Source organism: Vicia villosa, unplaced genomic scaffold (genome assembly GCF_029867415.1).
Source record: "Vicia villosa cultivar HV-30 ecotype Madison, WI unplaced genomic scaffold, Vvil1.0 ctg.000585F_1_1, whole genome shotgun sequence".
In the NCBI taxonomy this organism is placed as follows: domain Eukaryota; kingdom Viridiplantae; phylum Streptophyta; class Magnoliopsida; order Fabales; family Fabaceae; genus Vicia; species Vicia villosa.
The window spans coordinates 258574-267845 of NW_026705267.1; the positions used below are offsets into that span (position 1 = coordinate 258574).

The window sequence follows — 9272 nt, forward strand, 5'->3', positions numbered from 1 at the left end:
AGAAGCGTGCTTTCAATAACAAAAAGGGCAGTTTCGGTGGTAACAAGAAACCGTAACTAGAATGCTGGAAATGTGGCAGAATAGGCCACTTCAAGAAGGATTGTCGTTTCGGCAAAAAGCACGACAACGCGAACACAAGTGGTTCAGGAAAGGGGTCTAAGGACCAATCCGAAAACCAAGGATGATGCTATCGCGTGTAGTGGATTGATTATGGCGCCACAACACATGTTTGCAAGGATCGTTTCTGGTTTTCAAGACTCTTGTTCCAGTGGAAGATGGTTCTATCCTCTACATGGGAGATGATCACTTCGCTCCCGTTGAAGGTAAAGGAAACGTGGTGCTAGAATTCAGTTCTGGAAAGACTATTACTTTGTTTAATGTATTGTATGTTCCTAAGTTACGTAAGAATTTAATTTCTGGTCCTGTATTGAATAAGCTTGGATACAAGCAAATGTGTGAATCCGATAAATATGTTTTATCGAAGTCTGGTGTGTTTGTAGGATTTGGATATTATAATAATGGAATGTTTATGATGAATTTGAATGGAGTTCCTAATGATTCTGGTTCTGTATTTATGTCCTCTTTGAATGTTATCAATTTTTCGTTATGGCATGCTCGTCTAGGACATGTACATTATAAAATAATGCATGAAATGTCTAAGGACGATTTAATTTATGTTTTTGATGAAAGTAACGAAAAGTGTAAAACTTGCATGTTAACAAAGATCACTAGGCAACCTTTTAAAAGTATAACAAAGAAATCTGTCATTCTTGAATTAATACATAGTGATTTATGTGATTTGCATGCTACTCCATCATTAGGGAATAAAAAATATTTTGTCACTTTCATAGATGATGCATCTAGATTCTGCTATGTTTATTTGTTGCACGCTAAGGACGAAGCCTTAGATAAATTCAAAATTTATAAAACTGAAGTTGAAGTGCAACAGAATGTGCTGATTAAAACATTACGTACCGATAGAGGTGGTGAATATTATGATCCTATATTTTTCCAATCCGTAGGAATCATTCATGAGACTACGACTCCTTATACACCTCAACAAAATGGTGTGGCTGAAAGGAAAAATAGAGTTCTTAAAGAAATGGTAAATGCCATGTTATCTTACTCTGGTTTGAGTGAAGGGTTTTGGGGAGAAGTTATGTTAACGACTTGTTATTTGTTAAATAGGGTTCCTAATAAAAGGAACAAGACTACCCCATATGAACTTTGGTATAAGAAAAGACCCAACTTAACATTTCTACGTGTTTGGGGTTGTAGGGCCGTGGTTAGACTCCCGGACCCAAAAAGGAAAACTTTGGGCGAAAAGGGTGTAGGTTGCATCTTTGTTGGATATGCTGAACACTCCAAGGCTTATAGGTTTTATGTTATAGAACCTAATGACTCGATTTCTATTAACACGATTATAGAATCATGAGATGCCATATTTGATGAGAATTGTTTCTCTTCTATACCTAGACCAAAGATATCTATACCTAATTCAAATAAATCTCTAAGGGATGATCATTCAAATGATGTGCCAAGTGAGACACTTGAACCCCGTATGAGCAAAAGAGCTAGAAAATCTAGATCTTATGGATCTGATTTTCAACTATATTTAGTTGAGGGATCAAAGGATCAGATTGAGACTCAATACTATTATTGCTATAGTGTAGAGGAGGATCCAAGAACGTATCATGAAGCTGTGAAATCTCGAGATTCTGTTTTTTTGGAAAGAAGCAATTGATGAAGAGATTGGTTCTATCATGGAAAATAATACTTGGGTATTATCTGATTTACCACCAGGCTGCAAACCATTGGGTTGAAAATGGATCTTCAAAAAGAAGATGAAAGTCGATGGTACAATTAACAAGTTTAAAGCTAGATTAGGTATCCAAGGCTTCAGACAAAAAGAAGGGATTGATTATTTTGATACCTATGCTCCAGTTGCCCGTATCACTACTATTAGATTGTTGATTGCTTTGGCGACTATTCATAATCTAGTGATTCATCAAATGGATGTCAAAACAGCATTTCTAAATGGTGATTTGGAAGAAGAAGTGTATATGAAGCAACCTGAAGGATTTGTAATGCCTGATAATGAGCACAAAGTGTGTAAGCTAGTTAAGTCGTTGTATGGGCTGGAACAAGCTCCAAAGTAGTGGCATCAAAAGTTTGATGTGGATGTTTTGTCTAATAGTTTCATTCTAAACCAAGCTGACAAATGTGTATATAGCAAATTTGATACATCCGGTAAATGAGTTTTCATTTGTCTATATGTTGATGACATGTTGATCTTTGGCACCGACCAAAGTCAAGTCGATAAAACAAAGAATTTCTTGTCATCAAAGTTCTCCATGAAGGATATGGGAAAAGCGGACGTTATTCTTGGTATTAAGATTAAACGGGAGAATAAGGGGATTGTAATTACGCAATCTCATTACATTGAGAAAATACTCAAGAAGTTCAATTATGAAAATTGTTCTCCAGTAAGTACTCCCATAGATCAGGGAGAAAAGCTTATGCCAAATACAGGTAAACCTGTGGATCAACTCGAATACTCAAGAGCTATAGGCTCTTTGATGTATGCTATGATTAGCACTAGACCGGATATTGCTTATGCGGTTGGAAAGTTCAGCAGATTTACTAGTAATCCTAGTAGACATCATTGGCATGCAATAACTAGGGTATTCAAGTACTTGAAGCGTACTATGAATTATGGATTGTCATATATGGGATTTCCTTCGGTGTTAGAGGGTTATTCGGATGCTAGTTGGATAAATAATGTTGAAGATTCATCCTCTACAAGTGGATGGGTGTTCTTGCTTGGGGGAGGTGCCATCTCATGGGCTTCCAAGAAGCAAACATGTATAACTAGTTCCACAATGGAATCTGAGTTTGTAGCATTATTTGCTGCTGGTAAAGAAGCAGAATGGCTAAGGAACTTGGTATATGAGATTCCAATATGGCTTAAACCGATATCACCAATTTCTATCCGTTGTGATAGTAGTGCCACACTGGCTAAAGCATATAGTCAAATATACAATGGAAAGTCTAGACATTTGGGTATTAGACATAGTATGATTAGGGGATTAATCATGAATGGGATGATATCTAATGAGTTTGTTCGGTCGCAACAAAACTTAGCTGACCACTTGACGAAGGGGTTAGCTAGAGACTTAGTGAAGAAGTCGGTAATTGGGATGGGATTAAAGTCCATTTAAATCTATTAGCTATGGTATACCCAATTCCCTTCTAATACAACGTTAGAAGCAGGATTCAATGTGGAAAGATCATAATTAAAGATTGGAGCAATTGTGTTTATCTTCCCAAGGTATGTGCTTAGACCTGCAAGTGATGGCTAGGTTGAAGTATATTTTATTAATGGTTCTTTTGAAAAATAGCAAATGCAGGTGCAAGATTAAAAGGATCACCTATGTGAGCATGAAGTTTTGTCGCTTCAAGAAGCTTGGACTTGGCTTCCTATATGCTTATTAATGGATAAGGACGCATGGCTTGTAAAGTGTCAAGTATGAATAGTAGAGTATTGTAAGAAACATATGTGTACTATATCTTCAGATATTCAAATGGATTGACGGGTTCAATCATTGTGACACCCCGATTTTCGAGTATTTGGAATGTGTATTTGTACTAAGATGAAAATTCAATCGCAAGACATTTTCGTCTATGCATTTGTTTGATCGTTATACTTGTGAGTAAATCAAGGATTACACTAAAATGGGGGGAGTTTGTTGGTGATTTTAGTATCATCAATGTATTTTGGTAGTAATGTGATTTACTGTAGGCCGATGCAATTATGCGTTAAGCTTGAAACGAGTTAGGGTAGTGCGGAGTGCACGCTCGTAGAGCCAAACGTGCAATTGAATACGAATAATAGAAACGGGGTTCCAAGGGGCGGAGCCCCTGGCGGGGTGCGGGCAGCGCCACGTCGGGGTCCAAGGGGCGGAGCCCCTGGCAGGGTGCGGGGCAGCGCCCCGTTCGAAATTTTGTTCGAATAGTTGCACCCTTTCCCAACCGACATAACCGTTTTTACCGAACAGGTGTGTCATTTCCCAACCGACATAACCGGTTTTACCGAACAGGTGTGTCATTTCGGTTTCTGTTGTTGATCTCCTATATAAGGAGTCATTTGGCCTCGGTTTCGGATACGAAAAATTATACTTCCTCTCTACATTCCTAATCATTTTCTTTTGCCAGAAATAGATTGTTCTTCGAGAATTATCCCTGCAAAGATTTCGTGAACCCAGACAAGAATAGGGTCGAAATACTTTGTTCGGAAAGTGTACGAACACGATTCTTCGAAGTTATCCAGGATTATCATACCCGATTTCTAACACACGCGACGTGTCCTGCAAAAACTAGAAGAAACAATGGCAATAACCAAGCTCATAGATCCTTTCACTCTTCTGAATATCCATCCATTTTTTTTATCTTCTTTGTGTACCCTTCTTTTCTCCACGGTACCAGATCCATAACCATGTGTTGAAGTAGCAAACCTTTCTCCTCTCAAAAGTCGCTGCAAAAGCCGATTCTGACCAAAACTCCGTTGTGATTTATACAAATTGATGAAACTTGTTCTTTTAAACTCTAGACTTAAATCATTAATTTTTTTAGATTCAAGTATAAGAGCCCAACAATTTATAAAATTAATGATTCAAATCTAGAGTTTAAGAAACGTACTAGTGCATCAAACTAATTTTTTTGTTTTAAATACATATTCAAGCATAAGAGCTCGATATTTTATAAAATTAATGTTTCAGTTCTAGGGGTTAATAAAAAAACTGCTACTCAAAAACTTTAAAAACCTCACTAAGAAAATTATTATTATTAATTTATATTAAAATCAAGAGTTCTAATTTGGAGTATATTTAAAGAATTGTTATTTGAGTCAACGACACTACTCTTTTTAATCGTTATTTTCTTTAGAATTTAATAATTCAAATCTCAAGGATAAACTGTTTTATATTTGACTATATTAAACATAAACGTATAAACAATGAAATGGTTAATTTAACCTGCATTTCTTTGATAACTCAGCCGGTTTTGGCTTGCATGTAGTAATTTTATAGTAGAAGAATAAGTTTTGGGTTGCAACATTTTTATCCGACTTTTTTTAATGAATAAATAATACTTCAAAACAATTTTGAACATTTTTACCAGACTTTTTTTAATGTCTATACCCCCTTATATACTTTACATCGCATTCTCATCACATGATTATAATTCAAATCTCATTTATCCATATCCTTTTGGATAAGAAAAAAATTTGGTCAAAGCTAAGTTACTAGTAGGTGTGCTTTTTGTTTTCCAATAGATTAGTTTACCATTATTTATATTCTTATAATCATAGCTGGCCATAGATTATCCAATGCATAATATTCTCCTTTTATGGCAATTCTTTGGGACCGTAGAAGCAGGCCGATTGACAAAATACTTTAGAAAATTAGAATTTGAGGCATCCATAAAAGGCAAACTCGATCAAAACATAATAAACGATAAACTCAAACGAAACATTGTTGTTTGTTCTAATCAGCTGAATAGTCTAATGGGATGAAGCAAAAAGCTCGAGCTTTTGCTTACAGTTTTAACGGTTTGCTTTATCTAAAAAGAAAAATACTACACAGCTAAAAAAAAGATAACATCCACTCAGGAATAAAACTTTTGCTAACTCTGGCATAAACACCCTAGAGCTCATCATGTACATCCTCTTTATTGGTTTCATCACTGTCTTCACCAGCTTCTGTCTTTGATTCAGCATCAGAGTCATGGCTAGCATCATCAGTGTCTTCATCATCCTCTTCCGCATCAGAGTCAACTGGGTCATCCTTTGATTCCTGCCAATTAGTACAATACAAAGTTTATGATCTTCCACAATAAATTGGTAAAATGAGAGTGATAAGTTTCAAAAATGTTTTCAGAATGAGAATTTACCTCCTCTTCTTTCTTCTTCTCAGCCTCTTCAAATGCTGCCTTCTCAGCCTGCAAAGTGTTTTCACCAAAGAGATTAACATTCATTCAGCATTATAGAGTAATAAGGGCTACGGGGTTGGTGAATATAAACAACTTACATCCTTCTGTTTGCCCCATGTTTCTTCAGCTAGTTGTTTGGCATACTCGGGATCATCAGTAATAACAACATTGTCAAACAAGGTACCAGATTTCACCTGCCAGGTTAAGAAGGTTGCTGGTCAGAAATTGGGTAAAAAGGCTCAAATGAAAGTAAGTAAAGCAAACATAATGAACACTTTACCTGCCACAATTCAATACCAACATACTTCAACTTGAAAACATATAGGTCAGGATCATCCTTGAAGTCTGTCAAATATATATACTTCAAATGTTCAGAATACACCGTAACAAAAAAATTACATAACATTTATTGTTAATACAAGGATGAAACTAAACCTGGGTTGTCAATCAATGGTGCCTTCCACTTTCCGCTGTAGTTGGGGTTCTTAATTTTCTGCAGAGACAGAACACAAAGTTAGTAAACAAATTCATCCTAAAACATACTGGAAAAATGCCGTCAATTAATGTTTCCACACAAACCTTTGGCTTCCATGGTCCCTTGTACTCTGGGTTGGCAATAGTAGGTGCTGTCCACTCACCATCTTCCTCATCATCCCAGTCTTCAGGCTATAGCAAAAACTAGTCTAATTAGTAACCAAAACATAATGAGGGACAAATAAACACAGCAATAGGAAACAACAAACCTTCTTGGCATCAGGGTCTGCAACCTCTTTAGGGATGTCATCGTATCCCTCTGGTTTCTTATCCTCAGGATCAGGAATAAACTCTTTGTCATCCCAATCTTCTGGCTGTGATTGGACAGATTACAATTGGAAATTATGAGCACACAACACAAATAGGGAATCAGACAATTAAATTATTAGGGTAGGTGGAAAAGGTACCTTCTTAGCCTCAGGATCCTTAATTTTCTTTGCAGGAAGAAGATTCCAATCAGTGTAGAGGCTACCGGTTTGCTTCTCAACATTATCGATCAAGATACTGTAGGTAGCATCAGGACGGATGATGAATGTGTATACATGTGTAAGTTGGTCAGTCTCACATGGAACATCCTTCTTTATCAACTGGTTTGTGTCATTGTAGGTCAAAATAGCATGTACTTTCTTGGTACTGTAACCACAGATATCTGGACCAAACATGATACTAAAAAACAACAAATGCAAACACAAAAAAATCAGTTATTCTCCATCCCATATGTCTAAGAAAGCATTATCCATGAAAGAGAATTGAATCAAAGGGGTCCTATGTATCACCTGTAAGGAGTGTCACCTCCAAATTTCTTCTGATCAACATCGCCGCTAAGCAACTTCATGTATCCACCACCACAGTCAAGCTTCTGTTCATGCTTGACAGAAAATTGGAATACAAGTGTGTTATCCTTGTTGGTGAATTCAGGGAATTCAGCAGAGATAGCATAGAATCGGTAATCTTCGCTTGTTTGAATACCTGAGGAGATATAAAAAAAAACCTTATCATTATCATCTCCATTTCAATTAAATGTAAAACACCTGCAACAACAATACTTTATTACAATCTACGTTACCTTTATCATTGGCATCTCCATTCCATTGACCAGAGGTGTAGTTCCATTCTCCGGCCAAATTCTCATCCTTCTTCCATTCAGATTTTACCCAACGACTTTCCCATCCATCTTTATCAATCATCATAATGTAGCAGAACACAAGTTAGAAAAACGTAATATACCGATTAAAGATACACTAAACAAAAACTAACAGCCATAATACTATAGACTATGACTATCATCAATCAAAGAGATAGGATCAAACATAATTCTCGCAGTTTTTTATAGTTAAACTACTTAATCCATTTAAAAATATTTTAAAACAACATGAAAATTAAAATACAGTTAATTGTCAACACTAATTACTCATTAATATAACTAATCCATGATCGTAGGAAAATTAACCTAAAAAAACGTGCATAAACAAAAAACCATGAGATTCAGTGCAACACTCGTTTCTTCAAGTTCATTTTTCAAAATCCCATTCGCAGATCTACTCCAGAAAACGACACTTCATATCAGAACTTGACGTTAAACTCAAAATACAAATCAAATTAAAACATAGTCGTTCAGATCGAGATTCAAAAACACATTGTAAAAACACCAATCGTGAAAATTCAATATCAAATTCAACGAATCACAATGCACAAACAAAAATCAAAATCCTAAATCCTAAATCGAAGGTTCGCGATCTAATAAAATGAAATGAAAATGAAGGAAATGGAAAGCTACCTTCGAAACGTTCTTCGAAGAAAACCTTAGCAGAAGCTACGGAGAGAAATGAGATAATAACAAGAGAGAGAACGTTAGGGTGACGAGCCCTAATCGCCATTGTTGCACGAAGGAATATTCTGTTAGATCGAAAGGGATCAGTGAGAGCTACTTCGGAACTTGACTGAGCATTGGGTTCTATATAGCGGCTCCTTCTTACATTGTTTCTTTCTGTGCAGTGGGTAAATTTGGTAATTTACGTGGCTATGGCTTACGTGGACAGGACCTGGCAGAGTTTAGCCAATGAGAGAATGCCACGTAGGTACAAGTTGTCATTTGTATTGTGTGGCGAAGTGTTATTGGTAATTACTGTGACTGTGGGAATTGGACACGTGAGCGGGATTATGAGATATTTACGGTATTGCCACCGGGCTGTTACATTTACGTTTTTGGAGGATGTTGAGTGTTTAACACCGTTATCATTACTCTTTCACTCCTTTTTTGGGATCAAATAATTTATTTTTGACGAATAAAATAAAATAAAATATAGCAGGTTATATTACATTGTGAAGTTGGTGTGAATAGATAGGATTTTGATATGATCGGAATTATTAGATTATAGTATCATCTCTATATTGTTTTTTTAATCATAAAATACTCGTGTCTAATTTTATTAGGAGAAAAAAATATGCAATAAATTAACTTTACACGGCTAATCAATGACAAGTATATAATTTATTAAATTAAATTGAAAATTCTAAATTATTTATATAACGTGAAGAATGATATATTTTTATTTGATAACAATATAAAATTTTAAATTATTAGAATATTAAATAAAATAATTATTCAAAAAAAATTAAATACAATATATTAAGTGTAGTTTATGCTAAATTATTAAAAAATAGTATAAATCACACATTAAAATTATATATAAAATTTCTCCGTTATTTACATGCTTTTGAATTAATTTTAATAATTGAGAATTAAATTA

At 35.4% G+C, this 9272-nt stretch overlaps 1 protein-coding gene across 1 annotated transcript; it reads right to left on the reverse strand.

Moving 5' to 3' along the window:
* Positions 1 to 5476: 5476 nt before the first annotated feature.
* On the reverse strand, positions 5477 to 8466 carry LOC131629589 (calreticulin). The gene is made up of 11 exons (XM_058900369.1): positions 8300 to 8466; positions 7589 to 7696; positions 7299 to 7491; positions 6930 to 7188; positions 6732 to 6836; positions 6568 to 6654; positions 6424 to 6481; positions 6269 to 6333; positions 6087 to 6182; positions 5950 to 5997; positions 5477 to 5852 (listed from the first exon to the last, which is right to left on the reverse strand). Exons 1-11 carry the CDS (start codon positions 8397 to 8399, stop codon positions 5703 to 5705), a joined length of 1269 nt encoding a protein of 422 aa, XP_058756352.1. The 5' UTR covers positions 8400 to 8466; the 3' UTR covers positions 5477 to 5702.
* Between the last annotated feature and the right edge of the window lie 806 nt (positions 8467 to 9272).

Coding starts and splice junctions, on each gene's coding strand:
- LOC131629589 (XM_058900369.1), bottom strand. CDS start 8,399: ATGGCGATTAGGGCTCGTCACCCTAACGTTCTCTCTCTTGTTATTATC. Junction 6,183..6,268: donor TTGGTATTGAATTGTGGCAG/GTAAAGTGTTCA, acceptor TTAACCTGGCAG/GTGAAATCTGGTACCTTGTT. Junction 5,998..6,086: donor CATGGGGCAAACAGAAGGAT/GTAAGTTGTTTA, acceptor AACACTTTGCAG/GCTGAGAAGGCAGCATTTGA.